The 19,304-nt window shown below is 39.5% G+C and overlaps 1 protein-coding gene across 1 annotated transcript in view; it reads right to left on the bottom strand.

Moving 5' to 3' along the window:
* esrrga (estrogen-related receptor gamma a) overlaps positions 1–19,304 on the bottom strand; it is a gene marked incomplete at its 3' end in the record, with an annotated part of 148,832 nt that overhangs the window by 28,876 nt on the left and 100,652 nt on the right. Inside the window, exon 4 of the mRNA XM_044097855.1 lies at positions 4,397–4,555. Within this exon, the coding sequence (XP_043953790.1) occupies positions 4,397–4,555 (159 nt within the window). The remainder of the gene's footprint in view (positions 1–4,396; positions 4,556–19,304) is intronic.

Genomic DNA, 19,304 nt, shown 5'->3' with positions numbered 1-19,304 from the left:
TTAGGTCATTTTCTTGCGGAGCAGTTACTGATAAGTGTGCTGCTGCCAGGCACTATCTTTGTCACGGTGTCTCTTTTTCCTTCCCTCTCTTCCTCTCTCTCTGTCTCCTTTATCTGTTTTGTGTCATTGTGGTGGTTGTCTGGTGTGCGAACAGTCCTTCAAATAAAACAAAAATAAAGCTCAACTCCATCGGAAGTGGAGCAACGTGGCTTAAAAGAAGGGAATCTGGGATTATATTAAAGTGTTTATTTGCCAAATAAATACATATGATAATGTAAACCAGCTGTGCTTTAACACTTGAGCCACCTAAATTACATACTCTGTACTTGCAATGACCTCCAGCATTTTACTGGAGAGACTGCTGAGCGAAAATCAATTAAATTACTTCAGGCGTCCTCCTGTTATGTAAACCTTTATAGAAGATGCTGGATGCAGCCAGTCACAAATCATTCTTTTAAAGGAAAGATGTAATCACAAATTCATATTCTATTTGTTGAAATTATATGCAAAATTGATATAACTACAACAGAAACAAATTGAAGCTGTTTATTTATACAATTTCGGTGGGATCTGGTTGTGAAGTGATATCAGCGATATAAAGGTTGAGCTCACCCCTTCATAAAAGAAAGGTCATTGACGAAGGTTGTGCGTAATTGCGTGGTTGAAAACTGTTATCGCTCAAAAAATTCAGACACTGGTGTAGCACACATAAAAGCACACATACACAAACTCATCATTTTGTCCAGGATAAATTGTTTACTTCTCCCATTTCTTCCTCTTATGCAGAGAAAGACAGCAACCTGGGCAAGGTGCCACATCCAATGAAACTGTGGGGAAATAAAATAATAAAGTATTTAAGGACAAAATATCCCTCCATCGGATTAAAAGCACATTTTATTAAGCAGATGGTGAAAGAGGATTTTCACTCTTGTAAATATGGCAGGGCTTTCAAATGTGACATGGGAGGAGGAAATAGAGGGGAAGAGGGTAAGGAAGAGAAAAGGAGACAAGGAGGAAATGGGAAAAGAGTGCAATGCTACGACGGGAAAAAGATAAAGAAAGGGGGAGAAAGTGTGTGAAGTAAAACTGGATTTCATCATAGAGAACTAGGAGAAAAAGTGGAATATAACAAGAAAAAAATGTTTGAGAGAAGAGTGGGAGAGACAAGAGGAAAGGAAAGGGTGCACGAGTGAATGGAGAGTCAAAGCTGCATTCTTTAAGCAGATCAGATTTGGGGAAATTGGGCTGTCACTACAGGACTGTGATGATTTACACCTATCCATCATGGTAAGAGGAAGAGTAGCAGAATAATGCACAGCAGCTGGAAAAATGGAAGAAATCCATCCTAAACGGGCAGCTCTAGGCCTTCACCTCTCAATTTTCTGTACAATATTCAACAAAAAACGGTCTAATTTAATATTTTCTGTTACTTTCGTCTGTGTATTAAGTGTATAGATATTTGCAGAAATCAGATCAGTATTTATATTAGTCTGTCATTCTCCAGGTCAAAAAAAAGAAAGCAGAAACAGCAAATGGCAGAGTAACTTATATCACTTATAGTAAATCGAATGTCACAAATACATGTTCGTTTATATTGTGGAAACTAGTTCGAGACTAGTGACAATGTACATATTTTACAGTTGCACACTTTCACCCTGCCACAAGCTGCAGTTGACACTTGTCTCTTCAGCTTACTCGCCTGGTTTTGCCTATCTTTCCCCCATGGCCTCCTTCCTCTGCCTTCCCCTCCCCTCACTCCTGGCTCATGCACCTTACAGCCTCGCTCCTGGACCATCTGTTAGGGAATCTAATTCACATCCAGTCATAATCAGGTTTGCTGGATTGCCCACTGTCTCTGCTCATCTCTGTTGCCCTGTCTATCTCTCCCTGAATTCTTTGCTATCTATTTCCCACCATGTTTTTTTTTTTTTTTTTTCAGTTTTAACCCCCTCAGAAAAAAAAAAAAATAAATAAATTAAATACTTATTCCCCTTGTCTCTTTTCCACAGAGGTCAGGTTGTTCTACCTTAAAGACATTTTGTCTATTTGCACAGGTCATCAACATCTTCCTGTCATTCCAATTCAACTTGTGCATCATTTCTCAATCATTTTAATGTTCTAAACTTTATATTTTATGAATACAATTTAAAAATCTGTAAATACTTTAAAAATACTTGAATTAATACACTGCATTGGTAACATAAAGCACTGCATTTGTATTCGATCCTAAATATGTATAGCTATAAGTGTGCATATGTGAGCGTTCGTCCATAATTGAGAATAAGGGGAGCTGAGGTGAAGGGGGGTGGAAGTTAATGAGAGGTGAGTGTCTGAAACCATCTCCCTCTTTCTCTCTCTCGTTCTCGCACTGCTTCTGCAGTAATCCTCTTCTATAAATCTGCAATCCAATCAGTGTTGTCTACACTAACACACACACGCAGACTCGCAAACACATACACACAAGCTGTTGGGAGGCCCATCTGTGTGTTAAGGCAATCTGCTTTATCATTATGATTACATTGGGCTCAGTATACAATGATGTGTTGTGTGCCTCTGTGTTCGTATGCGTCCGTGCGTGAGAGAGAGTGTGTGTGTGTTCATGCACACAGTAGCTGGTTGACATTAATCACATTCCCATTGCTTGATGGCCTAAATATAAAAAAAGGGTATAATATTATTGCCACCCAGAGAAAACGGCAAATAAAAGAAAAAAAAAAAGTTTAAGTTAGGCCTGAGATATTTTTCACAAAAGATTTCTGTTTTTTTCTTGTTTAACTTAATGCTATTCTGCATCAAGTAGCTAAATTAATAAAACTAGAAAAAATATATAATTTGAAATAAATTAAGCACTTCTGACTTTTACCATAGTCTATTTAATAAGTAAAGGTGGAAGAATTTACCACCACAACTATAGGTTTTAGAGCTTGTGTGCATGCGGGGGTGTGTGTGTTTGAGAAAGTGAGTGCATAATTGTGACCAAATCGCATCAGCACAGTTGGTTGTCGGATATCCTGTGGAAGTACTCAGGCGATACTATGCTGCATGTGTGTCTTTCCATCTGCACTTGGATAAACAAACAAACAAACAAACTTGTTTTTTTTCTATAATTACGACCAAAACACAGTTTGAGTCTGAAACTAACACTTGACTCATTAATCCAAACAGTACCATCATCCCAAAGTTTTATGTATATTTGGTTAGTATTTGTAACAACCTACAACTAAACCACAGTGTGGAGTCAAATTTGCCTATGAATGGTTAAATAAGGCATATGACCCAGGGCAAAACTTTGCCGCTCTCGCCTCCACTGCATACCACACGCATACATACACCCAAACACACCGATGCCATTCTGATTGGCCAAGGGTCGGCGTGAGAATGGCTTGCCAGACCTGTAATTGGCTTGACCCAGACTAACCCTAAAATCCTATTGAACTAAGACTTTCCAGTCTGTGGTACACACTGCAATATACACGCACACACACGCCCGCACACACACACGTAACATTAGAAAGATTTGTGAAAGCCTAACAATGAGCTAATCAATTGTGTTCTAATAGGCTGTTCAAAATTTAATACCAGTTTTATAAATGACTACAAACTTAGTCAGATAATCACAAAAGACCCTACAGAGAAGGCTTTTTAAATATAAAAATGAAATATCTTCTTCTAGAGCTAAGATCTTATTTTCAAAGGAAAGTATGGATAAAGTTTATAAAAACTAAATCTATCAGAGAAAAAAAAACATTCACCAGAAATGCAGAAAACATTCAGATGCTTTTCATTGTTGTTGTTTAAAATTATATATTGCAACATATTTATTGGAATGAAAAGGAAAACTTATACTTACTATTAAAGTTTCAAAATCTGGACATATATCCCCATTTCTTATCCCCAGAAATATAACATTTTTAAAAGACTGATGACAAAAAAAAAATTGGCCAACGGTAACTTCAAGTACGAAGAAAGAGAATGCCAGCCTTTATTTCATACGTCACCTGTTTCCTGTGTTTTAACATGAAACAAGCAGCTTTATTTACAGTTAGATTTCTAAAACTACACCTCAGATACGCTTGATAAAAGTTGTTTACAGCAACAAAAGGATAACTGCACAGGAGGGAAAAAAAATCCCCTTCTACGATTCAAAGCTTCTGTAAAGTGCTGTAGTTGCATCACAGGTACCTGGTTAAGGATGTATTAACAAAAACACATCCATGCCCAGAATGCCCGATAATTTCTGTAACTGAAGGCTTTACTTTTCTCTCTACGTCTTCAGAGTGCTTGCTTTTTCTTTTCCCTCTTACATAAGCTACAGAATGTGACTTTAGCGAAATACTTAAAACAGGACAGGCTCATTGATTTGACATCACCTGCATCGTTTGTAATGCTGTCTTACCTGGGGTTGTAGAGGGCATGTGCGTCTCTCATGTGGTTGGCTTCTAGTGAATCGTAGCTCTGGTGCATCCTCCAGGCGCCGGCGCCACATTTAACATATGTTGACTTGGAGTTTTCTTCGCTGCTGCTGTTCACCAATGGCCCCTTCGATAAGTTCATTCTGAGCAGTGGGAAATATCAGGGAGGGGAAAGAGAATGACAGCAGTGAAAAAGCAGCCAAGGCAGAACAGAAAACACAGAAATATGGCAGAAGGAAAGGTTAATTTGGTTTATGTTTCATTCCTTGACAAAAGATCTGTTAATGCTTAGTTATATTCAAATACTGTACAAAATATTTTTCACAGTCAATTATTTTCAGTTCAGAAATCGCAAGGACACCAGTACAATAAATGGATGACGGTGAAATGTATTTAATAGACACAACATGCAGACAATCACTTCCCACATGCTAATTCTGCTTATTTGTTTGGCCTCAGTGTGAAACCGCTCAGCACAGTTTGGACATAGAGCGACAAGACATAAAAAGAAAAGGCTCACACACACACACAGACACACGCACGCACACACACACACACACACACACACACACAGAACAACACAACTGACACAAAAGTTGACATGCTGGGCCAACAGGCAGATGCCTTCAGAGAGCTGTGGAGAGGACAGGCTGTAATTTTAAACCAGTAGAGACTTTTGTCTTGTTGTGTTAACACATTTCAATCAGACAGATCAGTCGGCGCGCATCCGCATCATTGAATGTTAACCGTTGCACTTTCCAGCCGAGTCTGGTGTCAGAGGATATTTACTAGTTTTAGCCTTTGACAATGCTTTCAGAATGAGAGAAGGGAAAATTAAAAGTACAAGAGGAGGGACTGCCACCCGTCAATCAAACAACAGGTGAAGTACTTCTGCAATAGAATCAAAATTGTATGAAAAAAATAGAAATCCTACAATATGAGCAATACGAGGAGGTTTCCTTAGGTAAACGATAAAGAGAAGGGAAAAAATATGTCTTTTGTTAACATGCTTAATTCCTTACAGACATTCGGAAAGTATTGGGACAGAAAGAAGGTTTGCAATGTTTTTAGAAAAATTAGAAAACTTTTTAACTGCTACTATTTTTTTTTTATTAAGAAACAAATGAAAATGTTTCTTTTTTGGTGTTTTCATCAATCACATCAAGAAATGATGTTTTTTAGGTTCTAGTTGATAAAATAGATACAGATTAATAAAAGTTTTTTTTTAAATTATCAATTTGATGATGTGCATTTGCAATACATGGTGTTTATTTTAGCTATGTGCTTAGTTTTATTTTAATTGTTTTTGTATACTCTTCACTTTAGATTTTATATCAATCTAATGGACAGTAACTAATTTTCTTTTGTATCTTTATGCTAAAATAAAAAGTATTTCAAGGTGCATAAAGAATGCTGGAAACATTGATATCTACCCATAATTTTTGTCTCAGTTTGAGTGTTGACTATTTTTTTTATAACAGCTTACTAGTTCTAGTACCAACATATAGAACAAAAATAGCATTGGTGCATCTGTTTTCTTTTTAAAACTCTGCTACACAGATATGTTAAATTGTGTTTTTACTTGTGGGATGTTGACACTTGTAGACAGACAGGTAGGCAGACCAATGACATGTCTGACAGCTACTGCTCCATCCAGCATTGGTGCAGTGCGAGGTAGAGGCCAGGGTGTGTAATATGTAGGTTTTAGTTCCACTCTGGTGAATAGGAGAAATCAATATCTTTCTGCTGCCACTGCTGCTAGAGTCGCTTATTGGCTTTGGTTGTGGTGTCACAATGCGATATAGACAGGCAACACTTAATACTGCAGTTCGGTTTTTGTTTTTGACTCTGTCCTGGTATAACCAAACTGAAGTATTTTGAGTACCAAAAGGCAGATGATAGATTCAGTCTGAATGCCCTTTCTGTCTCATAATGACTGAGAAGAGACCAGTTTGCCCTTTAAGTCAGTATAAAGTAAAAAAGAGGATTAAAAAGGTAAAAGAAAGCAATTTTCATGCCAAAATTACCGCAAATACAGACATGCAGTGTTCAAAAGAAATCCTATGTTTACAATATTTGAGATAAGTCACTGTTCCAAAATATTTTTACCTCGATAAATTTTTTTTAGCCTAAACCCACTGTGGATAACTAAAAGACTTGTAATTCAGTGCTTCACTAGTTATTGCAAAAATAATTAGTTAGTCCTTGATTTTTCATTAATTAAACATAATTAATATTTGAAATTCAGCCCATAATCCAGATGTAATTACCTCTAAAATCATTAAAGCGTGCATTATTCTGAATGTAAAGTTAAAAAAAGAGAATGAAACAAAGTATTAACCTTTGTGATTCTTCCTTACCTATTTCATGCGCCTATAAATGCGCGTACGCAACCCAAACACACAGACACACACACGCCCACACGCACACACACTGCGAGTTAAAGTTGGGAGGTAGGGAGATTGAGGGTGTCTTTCTGATGCTCAGTGACTCAGTCATGTGTTGCTGGTCCATCTGTGAGCAGAATGACCACAACAAGGTTTCTGTGCGTCAGTGCGTGCATGCGCGTGTGTGTGTGTGTGTGAGACATGGTGATGCGGTGATTGATGAGACAGTTACCAGTCTTACTAATGCAACACACATATATCCCCGAAGGGAGCAAATGCCACACCGCACACACATGTGCACGCAGAGCTGCAACTGCCCCACCTAATTACCCCTCCAGCCTGAGGTCTTACAGGCACATCCAGAATGTGCGTTGCTAAATGTGCTCAAAAATCCTTTTCGTACTAATTTGGACTGCTTACAGCTAAAGGTTAAGCTGAAGAAAGACTAAACATAGAGAATATGTGCCAAAGTCAGTTGCCTGATCGCAGTGGCTTAATTGGAGGGCAAAAAAATGGTGTTCAGGTAAATAAAAAAGGAGAAAAATTATGCCCTTCTTAGCAGTAAAATTGTAGCCATTGGAATGTGTTTCTTTTTAACCTCCTCTGTTAATAGCAGAAATATTTTATCATTTATAGCACATAACTGGAGAAAAACCTGGGATAGGTAGAGTCCTGGATGAAATCCCTTCACTGTGTGTCCTGGACGCATTAAAACGAGTGGGCGGATAAGCATATTCTGCTCTGAATGTGTGTCAATGCTGCGCTGCGCGTGACCACAGGCACATCAGGGCAGGTGGGGTTGGATGAAGCACTATGTGTGTGTGTGTGTGTCTGAGCGGATGTGTGTGTGTGCACGTTAGCGTTAGCGACGGGAGCTGTTAGCGGGGCAGGCGGCAGATGGGCTGTCGGCCTTAATAGGGACTGAGCGGGTGCAGAAAGGTGACAGCTTCACAAGGGAGGGGCGTGTGGAGAGGGAGAAAAGAGAGTGTGCGCGTGTGGCTGCGGTGGGGAGGAATTGTGAAGGAAGACAGAGATAAAGAAAAAATGACTTATCAGCAGGGGTGAGGAAAAGAGCGGATCAGCTGCGCAAAGGAATGCAACTCCTCAGGGCAAGAACTGGTTCGCCTTTTTTATTGGCTTAATTGTGTACTTATATATGTATTTATGTTTAAATATTTTCACCATCTGGAGAGTTTCACCAAATATTTACTCTGTATTAAGCTGTACATTTTTTAAGCATAAACTTCCAATGTTTTCCCGCATAAATGTGGAAAACAGTAGGAACAATTTTCCCACTGTTTTTAATATCTGTAGCGTTATAAGCAAACAGCGCATCAAGAAGTAAATTCAAACCACACTATGTTTGAATTCATGCATGAGAATGTTGGAGGCATTTCCACATTTTCATATGTTCATGAGTAAAATAATGCCTAATGGAATGCTGAAAAATTACTAAAGAGATGATAATATGCAACACTTTATTTGAGAGATTCGCCATGCAGCCAAGACTCATGTCTTTTGAGAATCATGCGCAAAGAGCAACACAGAGTATGTTTGCAGTCCCTTGAGGTTTTTCTTCACAGCTCACATCCTGAGTCAAACAGGTAAAATTACTTAAATGATAATATTTAATGTTGATAGGTTAAAGAGAGCTGCGTTCAGTACTGGAACAAAGTTTGAGTAACACGTATGGATTCACATTTACACAGCTGGTTTAGGTTTAGTAAAACTAAGAGAGAAAAAAAATATTAGAAATATAAAAAAAATGTAAAAGTCTGAAGATGAAGAAATGTAATATATTTTTTCTGAAAAATGTAAGTCCTGTTTTGTAGCTGGAGGTACAAAGTTGTGAGTTTATTACTGTCTGTTTAAGGGGAGAGTCTGTTCTGGTGTTCTAAAACACCAGTATGTTTGAAAGTGTAAAAAATGGAAGTGCATACATGATATCAGATACACTCATTCAATGCAAGGATTTATTCAGAAGTTACAATTATTTAAGTAAAAACTTAAAGTCATTGCAGGTGCACATGTGAGCATAAGGAAGAAGAAAATGTAGAAAAAAAACCCCAAAAACCTAAAGCTGGTGTTGGGACGGTGGGACGGTCTGTCATTCTCTCCCCATCAGGCACACACATGAAGCATGATGGTTGAATGAGAAGAGAAATATTTCACTGTCAGCCAAAAGGCGGCATGGTCATTCATTTCTTTTCCTCAATATTCATTTCTTTCCCTTGTATCCATCTCTTTCCTGTTCCACTCTATCATTCTTTTTTGTCTTTTTTGAACCTCTTACACTGTGTCGAAAAATGACAATTTAATCAGACTCTCAGCTTGAGCACGTGAAAAAAAGGCGACTTCTCAAACAGGCAATCTATAGGCTCTTCCCACAAACAGCACAAAAAGGAAAACGTGAAAAAAGAAAGACAGAGCCTGCACTATGCTGCAACACACACACGGGTATGCACACCTTCTCTCCGGCTGAACCTTCTCTATTGTGGTCAAGTCTTTGCTGTCTCCTTGTATTAGCAGTGGTTAAGAGCTTTGGAGGCTTTCAACACAGCACAATGACTTCACACACACAAATGCTTAAAACAGTCCGCTCAACAGTTAATACAACTGATCTGCTGAAATTATGCATAAAACCAAATGTCATAGAAATCAAAGTGACTTTATTCCCTTTCTCTAACAAATAAAAGCTTAAATCTGCACAGGATTTAAGCTTTTATGTCAATGTGTCCAAAAGAAGTGATTTTCTAACCTCTCTCTTGGATGAGACAAAAGTCAGAAGCGGCTGTGTGATGAGTAATTCTTAGAGGGAGCATAAGTGATTTGATAGATCATCATAATAGGAATAATAATTGAATGCACATTTTGATATATGGATGACGGGAATGTATGGATGATGGAACGCGGGGAATAAGCGGATGAGCGCAGCAGAGAAAAGGGTAGGGGGTGGGTGGGGAGGAAAAGATGAGCTGCATCTTCTTCTGCCATCTCTCTCTGTCTCTTTTCAATCAGCACTTTGGCATTCAATCACACAAACACACACACATTGCTTCACAGCCAGTGCGGTGTACTAGCTAATTGCAGTGTATATATGCGTGTGTGTTTGTTCGTGTGTGTCACAGCTGGTAAAGTCCCTCTTACTGCTCTTTCAACACATAAAGGCCTGCACTGACCCGTGACATACTCTCCCACACTCCGAGCAATGATGGATTGCATATAAATCGGGGAAGTTCCCGTCATTCCCTTTAATTTATTCAGCTTTTTTTTTTATTTTTTTAGACAAATTAAAAACAGTGGTTGCAGGTGTACTTCATTTAATTATTGATGCAGCAAGGCCCATGCATGCTTATGTTGTATCTGCAAAACCTTCAAAAGAAGGTGCTTTCTGCTGCGTGTGTGTGTGTATGAGAGTTTGTGTTTCTGTGGACATGTGTGCGCTCATGCATACATGTGTGTCCGTTGGACCTCCTGAGTGCTGGTGTCACACAAAAGCAAACCCCCGGCCCCCCTCACTTCGCACCTCTCGCTCTATCCGTCTCTCTCATTCCATCTTGCTCTTTACGGGACAAATTTACCACTGGAATGCCCAGAGTCTTCAGAGGAGAGAGAAGCCCACCTTGAGCCTGGGCAAGAGTCTGGAATTGTTTGAGTGCGTGCGCGTGTGTGTGCGTCTGTGCGTGAAGGGGTTATACAATGCGAAAATCGACAATGGGATTCGACGAAGACGCACAAAAAGACGAACATCACTTCCTCGTGCTGGCCTCGTTGGGTCACTCGTGAACACACACAGGGACACACAACAGCACACGCACAAGTTGTGGGCAGGGAGTCACAAATTCGTGCAAAAAAAAAATAAAAAATAGAAAAGCAAACGCATGCACACCCGCCAACACACACAGAGATGCGCTCACAGGCTGCAAATCATTGCAGCACATATTGACATGCTTTGACAGATGAATTAAGTAAATGATTTTATAAGGAGATTAAAAGGATTTTAATTTACGCAATCTCTCTTTGGTGTCCCCCCCCAACCCCCCCCGTCCCTTCCTGCAGCCAGCTTTACCTCTCTGCCTCTATCGCTTCTTTTTTCTTCATGGCCTGAAAAAAAAAGACGCAAGTACAAAAAGAAAAAAGGGCGCAAAACTGTTCCATGAAAACCTTGGCACTTTTCTCTTCACATTAATTGGTCTTTTCTTTACTGTGAAGTAATACAAAAAAAAAGGAGATAAATTGTCTCACCACTTGCAAGACGTCTGGCCTCTAGGCTTAAATTTCTTCAAGAATATTGGTTAATATTTTTAAAATGCGTTTAAATTTATTTGCTCCGTATAGTAGAACATTGACCAAGTTTAATGGGTTAAAACATATTGAGCATGGCCTGACATGTTTGACATTTGATAAATCCTTATTTCTTTTTTTAAATGAGATTCAAAAATTCATCATCTACAATAGTAAAAGAAAAATTTTAATTTACCCAGAAAATTTTATTTTCAAGTTACTGAAATAAATATGCAGAAACATTTTGCGTAATAAATAATTCTAAATGAAATCTGTGCAACGTTATGCTTTTCTTCTTATTCGCACTGCAAACCTTTGCCTGGAAAATTTGCACGGCCGCTGTGCAGTTCTCTCCACAGGTCTGCCCTTTGCACACACACAAATATCATAAAATTCACAGAAGTCACGGTAGGAAAAAAATATTTTAATCATATGCAAATTGTATGTATATGGTGACATGGGGGGAATGTAATTATGTTAACAGCTTAAGCTGTACTTGTTATTATTATTGGTATGATCATCATTATCCTTAATATTTTAATTAGGAAAGCTGTGCCTCAAAGCAAAGGAGGCAAAGCCTGAGAGGAGAAGAGAGAATGGTGGACAGATGGATCGATGGAAGGATGAAGGAGCGGACAGACGGGTGACTGGACCACAGGGTCCTCTGAAATACGCGAGAGGGAACAGAGCACATGCAGAAAAAAAAAGTAAGAAAAAAAACCTAACAGGTGAAATCAGACTCATTCTACTGAAGTTAATATGTTAAGATGTTCATATTTTTATCCTCAAAACATCTTGCTGCACAAATACAACCATGCAAAAGGTAAAAATTCTGGTCAGAAAAGAAAATGTTTTCTGGTCTATTTCAAAGTTTTGAAAACAGAGACAGGTGTGGATTCTTCAGCGGAAACCCAGAGTGGAGCAGAGAGACTTAAGCTGAACGGAAACATCGTTCAGCTTCGTGTCCCTGCAGCTGGAAGAGCCTTAAAGCCAGAGTTTATTCTGGACATCAAGTCAACGGATTACAAATGATATTAATTAAAATCAGTATTATAGGATATTTTTTACTTTACTTCTAAAGCTGCATTAGAATCATAACTGAAGTTTCTATTACAGTCAATGAGAATAGGTTATTATTAGTCTTTTGTAACATGCTAAACAAATAATTTGTAAAGATCAAAATTAAAGAATACATATAATTTAAAAAGCTAAATTTTACAAAAGCAAACAAGGCTTTGCTCAATAGTAGAGGGGAAGTTTAATTTGATTCTGCTCATTTCTGTCTTTGGTCTCTGGTCATTCGACACGTTGTGCACCTAAGATGGTCCAAAAGACACATACACACACACGCACACGCACACACACACACACAGAAGAGAGATTAAATTGTAAAAACTGCCCACTTTCCTTTCAATGTTTAGTAATGTGTTTGAGAAACACCAGTAAAACATCTTTTGATTGTTTGCTTTCATATCTCTGCTCCAGACTTTCTCTCATGAAGACCCCTTCATTTCAGATCCATTTCATAAAACCGATTTACTTTAAAGCCAGAACTAAAAACAAACTCATCCCATAACTTTGTTATCTCTTGTAATATAGCTTGAATTCATGTAAAAGGTGAGTGATTTTCCATGGCTTATACGTTAATGCAAAGTTTCCAAATTGCTGTATCTTTTTGTGAAAAGATAAAGCAATTTTTTTAGAAAAAAGAAACATGAGAACAACTAAAATTACTTAATATTTTTGTTTCAAATGCGATATTTTTAAATAAAAAAAAAAAGATTGCTAAAAACACTCAAAAGAAGAAAGAGCACAAGCTGGTGTCTGCTAGCGCAATCAGTCAATCTGCATTCTGAACAGCCTTTTATTTACACCTAAAAGAGCAAAGTGTTAGCTAAAGGAGCAGCTGAACTCCAGTCACTGCGTGTGTGTGTGTGTGTGAGGGAGTGTGCGACTGTCTCTAAATTCTGTGCGGGGGCCACACGCTGAGCTGCCCGTCTGAAATTCAACCTCCTCTGGCATTTAAGAGCGCAGCTTTCCCCCTCTCTTTTTCCTCCTCTCCCCATTCTTATGGGCCGCTCTCCTCCCGTCCCTCCACGTTCCGCCTGTAACCCCGGCGCCCTGATAACGTACTGATTGTCTGCTTGGATGAGCATGCTCAACACAATGGTCCGAACTCACTTGGTGTTTGGCTCCGAGTACAATCCAACTGAAAGTAAAACAATCTCCTGAAGACGGAGAAGGTAAAGTAAAGAATAAAGTCCTCACTCTTCATGTGTGTGTGTGTGTGTCCAGGTGTGTGTTGCTTTCAGGTAACAGAAATTCTCCAAACAAACAGAATAAGAACTGCTGTCCGGATACTGCAACATCACACAGATGCACGCATGCACACGCACCCACTCACGCGCGCACACACACACACACACACTGGAGCAGGGATCGCGTGCTACCTGACAGCAGAAACAACCTTGACACGGTGCCGGCCACCTTCACTGCATTCCAGCATACCAACACACATGCAGCCACTCACAGTGGAAGACAGTGAAGATGACAAGTTGGTTAATGCATAGAAAGGTAAGATAAAAAGGTAAAATTTACCTACTCTTGTTCAGAGTGCATTAAAAAACACTCGGATAACGGGTGTCCTACCGACTCCATCAGCGATACCGGGTCATTGTCACATCAACCTCCTCTGAAGAACAGCAAAAAGGTTTAAAAAAAAATATCAAAGTTTTGATATGTTTCCTCCTTCTCCTCTTCTTTCTCTGATCTTCCACTTTCTCTCTCTCCCTCTCTCTCTCTCTCTTACTCTCAGTCCTTCCTTCCACTTGGAGGGAGCAATACAATTACCAGGCTCTGCGCCGGCTGCACTGATCGGCTCTGCGTGTGTGTATAGATGCAAGGGAGCGCGTGTGTGCTGTGTGCATGCGAGAGCTGGGGGAGAGGGGGGCTGTAGACGCACACGCAGCCAGCCGGGCAGTCGGGACAGAAAACTGTGCTGCTGTCCTAATCAACGACTTAAAGCCCCGATAGCTGCTCATGAATATTAAGCAGGATTTTGCATATGCAGTCCCTTAGGTCCTGGTTCTGCTGTGATTGGTGGACAGCTGACCAATGGCTGCAGGGATGGGTGGAGAAAGGGGTGGAGAAAAAGGGGGGTCAAAGCAGAGCGAGAGGGAGAGCGGCAGGTGGAGAAGGAGGGATCGGACAAAGAGCGCAGCAAAGAAAACGGGAAAGAAGGAAACAGGGAATAGAACAGGTGAGAGAAAGGTTTAAAGAAAGACACCCTGCCCTCTTTCCTTTAATTTTTCTTTCTTAACCCATCTGTAAGACCTACTTCTTCTAAAACATCTCTCCCCTCTGATCTGTACTGCTCCAATTTATTGGCCGTATTGGCGTTTAAACTCCCACAAAAACATTACATATCTACAACAAAAAGACAACATCAAAATAACTTTACCTTCTGCTTTTTTGAAACTTTGTTAAAAAAGTTTTAAAGCAGGCATTTTTTAAGCTTTCATACACCCCACACCTTGCTGCAAGACAGCTTTCTGGTGGAAAACATGGTTTGGCGTTTGCTTGGCTGCAGGACACAAAATTGACCTAATCAAATCCAGAAAAATTGCTAGATCAAAGCAACGAGTGTAAGCTTGACCCTAAACCCAAAGCTTGAATAACATGTCACACTTCCAATGCACACAGACAGGCAGAGCGCAGCGGAGCCCATCACAGCTCAGCAGTAAAATACGAGATTATGGCAATTCCACAGTGCTTGTCCTTTGTTGTGGAATGATTTGGGCATGATTGGGGCAAGGTTCTCCCTGCTGCTTGTTGTTTCTGTCAAACCCGTACACATCTTCTCACCAGCGTGCCGTTTCCTTCCAGTGTTTGCGAACACGCTGGAATGTACCGAGACGGAAACGCCAGGAGAATCCGTGCAGGACCCGTCAGTGTAAAACAGGCTGCCGACAGAGGAAAGGCGAACGGGGAACGGCAAGGAGAGAAGGAAAGGAAAAACAGCACACATTAAACTTCAGGTCTTTTTTCCAGTTTTCCGACTTTTCCAACACTCTGGTTCCCCAACAAAAACACAATGGAAGTGTGTGCCAAAAAGAGTCAGATTCTAAGAAGAAAATCAGAAGGGTGGCAAGGGGGGATGCAGAGATGAAAGGGAGTGGTTGTAATTAGCACATTTGGAAGAGAACAGATAATAAAACATTTCCTGAAACTAATCTCTACTTTGAAGTGTTTTGTGGGTGTATGTGTGTAGAGGCGTGTGCGCGCGCGCGTGTGTGTATGTTGTGGACCTACAAGAACAACAACCTCTTTTCCTGTATTTTTTATGCCACGTATTTGACAGCATTTTAAATTTCTGACGCATCTACCAGGTCTAATTTCTAACTTCTGCTGATGTCAGGTGCTGTTTTCATCCCACAAACATCTTTAAAGTCAAAGTTTATTGTGACATGAAAAATGTGCTGCACTGAAACAAACCCAAACACAACTTAAAAGTGATTATTTACACTAAATCACAATAATTCATAGTCATTACCTCCTTTAGTAACTATTATACAAACAAAGAGATCATGCAAAAGAGAAGCAACCCACAAACACACACAGACGCTGCTTTTCCTGTGGACAGAGGGAGGTGAATTCAAGCGCATTCATGGACGGTCTGAGGCTCATGCACACACACACACACACACACACACTCACGGTTATGATGTATCCAGAGGCTTATAAGCATCGACAAAGATGAGTGTGAATCAATGCTGCCGCCACCACTGTGCAAACAAATCTTTTACTGAAACCTCTGTCTCTAAAGCACATGTCCTGGGAATCCCACACACACATGCGCATCTATCATTCTTGAGTCTGCGGAAATAGATTAGGAGTTGAACATAAAGTAATGTTGTGATCAACATACCAGTTAAATATGAAACAGTCTAGCTGCAGGTCCTTTAGAAATATTCAAATGGATTAAAGTGAATGCTAGAAAACTGCCAGAGCTTCACAAGAAAGACCAATCATTTAAAAAGGTGATTCGTTCTGTTAAATATTAAATTAATTATAATAGCAAAATACTGGATGTCAATTGCACACATAAAATCATAAACAGAGCTGATTCACAACAGGAAAAACATCTAATGTCAAAAAATCTTCTGGGTCTTGAAGTAATCTGTTCTCATTGTTTCCATATCACTTACTTCTTATTCTCCTGTCTGACCCCCATCCACCCCACCTCACCCCTCCTAGACTATCGATTGCCTCTGAATCTGAGAGCATGTTGACAGTGACCCCTTTAGGCCACTTCCCTCTGAAAGTAGACAAAACCTCCTCGGATTATGCACAAAACCATAATCATAAAAAAAAAAAGGCATCACATCTGTGCAATTTCTTTGAATTCCTCTGAATAATTTAACCATTTTCAAAACATTTCAGAAATTAAAAATATAAAATCTGATCCTATCAGTTTGTCCCATAGCCAATAATTGCATGCATGAATTCAGTCGTGCACTTGCAACGTCACTCACAACCCACTCTGCTCTTTCATCTGTGATTGTGTGCAGGAGTCTGTGTGAGTTGCCTGTTTTGACCCTGCGGTGGCAGCCTGTTGACATCTATGGAAGAATTATCCTTTGCAACTCTTACCAACATCAATCACAGCGCTCAATAGGCCACGGCAAGTTCACTCACAGCAATACAGGTGTGTGTGTGCGTGTATGTGGGTGTCTTTGCTGGTCAACACGATCTTTAACAAATTCATGAGGTGTCCACTTAGAAAACTGACCCAGTGACACAAATGTGCCAGTCATAAACAGATCCAAGTTTCATTCATATTCAACCACAACCAGATAAACTTATTACTTTAATGTTAAATATAAAGTATAAATAAGTGCTTTGTTATTTTCCTGCCTGTGATAAAAGGGTCCCTATGGCATTTCACAATCACAATATCTTACTTTGCTTTATCAAGGGAAGGGGAGAGGAACAGAAGAGACAGAGAGCTTCTGCTTGTACTTCACTAGTAACCAACAGAGGGAGCTGTGGACTCTGGTCTATTTATACACAGCCAGCAAAGGAAGCTTAGAATTAAGTCTGTGTGAGTGTTCATGTGTTTAGCCATAAAATATAATACAGTCATCCACTGATCATTATATTAACAAAAGGTCTTAAAATATTTTTTAATTCTGACACACACGCCCCCACACACAATTAAAACAAAGAAAAAGGAGATGCAGGAGAAACTTGAGTTCAGTTTTCGGATTGCTGTTTGCAGCAAATGCAGCAGAAACAAAGTGAGAACAATCAGGTTAAAGATGGGAGATAAAGGTGAGATGTAGATTTAACAGAAGAACTATCTGACAGCAGTGAGATCTTGTTGTTATCCAAATCTATGCTTACTTGTTTTTACTTCATTTTGTTTTGCTGTGCTCTGGAGTGTCAGCCTTTGTTTACAAAAAGTATTTTCATTGTCTTCTACAAATATAAATGGCGTGAATTATTAACATTGTTAAGTAAAATCTGCACTACAATTGAAAAACTAACCAGTAAAAATGATTTTATTTTTTTGCAGTTTCAGAATAATTCAAATATTTTCATAAGAATTATACATTATACATTTGTCATACATTGATTGCTTATAATGTCCTATCAGTGCACTTGACCTAAACTTAATCATAAAATATTAAAACAAACTTAGCTCCAAACACTCAGTTCAGACAAAAATCCATCAAGTAATCTACCAAGTTGAAATGTTTCATAATATATGGCTTTTTATCAAGGGGTTTGAAAAGCTATACTGACTTATTCTTATTTTTAGATGCCCTCAATGGTCCTGAAACTATAAGTACGGTCAACTAGTTCAGTAGCTCTGGATGTGTCTTTTTAGTAAACAAATACAACTCCACTGAACAAACAAGCCAAACGGCAAAATTTTCTTGACTTTAATATCTATGAGAATCTGCTAGAAATATGTCTGTGTGCACACACATGAGATGTGTGTGTGGGTGTGCGTGTGTGTGTGTGTGTGTGTGTGTGAGCATCAAGGTACTTCCAGGCAGGAAATAGATGCTGATCAAGGCCAAGGAGAGAGCCACAGAGCTGCTTGGAAGAGCTGCTGGGTTTAGGGGGCTTTCTGGAACCTGTCACCAGAACTCTGTTTGGGTAACCTTTGCAGCAGCATGGTATGAAAAGACACACACACATGAAACACACCGAAGCTTATGTAATCACACCACACACACACACACACCACAACTACCCCTCCTTCCAATAAATTTTGCTACAGCACAGTAACTGTTTGTTTGCCCATGTACTGTTAGTTAGAAGATGTAACTCACACAGAAAGTTGCCATATGTCCACACAGTGACCGATTTCACTGGAACCGAGCTCCATGTTGCCCGTCACAAAGGTCAGGTAGGTTTTGCAGCGGAGAGGAATGAGGTGTGAGCTTACGCGTATGCTCATCAGAGACACAGACAGTACAAGGAAAGCATTTATATTTAGATGAGAAAAAGTGGGTGAGAAAGGGTGTCATGTAGAAGGTGACTTTACTATTTATAAAAACAGAATATTAACCTCTGCTTAAAATTTATCACATCATAGTGGACTGTTCTGCATACTTTAAGAAAGTTTTAGCTCTTTTGATTTCAAAGTTTGAAGCAAATCTGTTGGGTAAAGGAAATTGCATAAAGATTTTCACCACTTAACACAATCAAATACTCAAATAGACACAGCAGCATGTCATATTTGCTAACTTTGCTGTCAGTGGTCAGACTGAAGGTTGGCTGGACTGCACCTCATAACAGAGTGAAAGGTGTGACCTCATCAAGTGAGGACAGGCTAAAGGAAAAGGCTTTTGGCTCAACTGAGGTTGTGACCTCATCAAATGGGGACAGATAGGGCAGAGATGATAGATGTCAACATTGAAAAAGTGTGTTAGTGTGTCTGTGCATGCACATTGTTTCCATTGAAGATATGTTAATGTTCCTGGCACAGGAACATTAACATATGTGTTGCAGTTAGTAACTATATGTTACTAACTGCAACACATATTGTGAGAAAACAGACAAGTCAGTCCAAGTAAAACCTCAGACTCCCACCTTCAACTTGAAAGGAACTGCAGTTGTTAATCCTCCTTCTGATAGAACCTCCCACATTTATGTGGGGATAAGAAGGGATCAAATGTCAAAAATCTCAGTTAAAATCATATTTGCG

The sequence above is a fragment of the Gambusia affinis genome, linkage group LG02 (genome assembly GCF_019740435.1).
Source record: "Gambusia affinis linkage group LG02, SWU_Gaff_1.0, whole genome shotgun sequence".
Classification (NCBI taxonomy): Eukaryota; Metazoa; Chordata; class Actinopteri; order Cyprinodontiformes; family Poeciliidae; genus Gambusia; species Gambusia affinis.
Note: the sequence above shows the minus strand (reverse complement) of the source record. Positions and strands in the feature narration are given on the sequence as shown.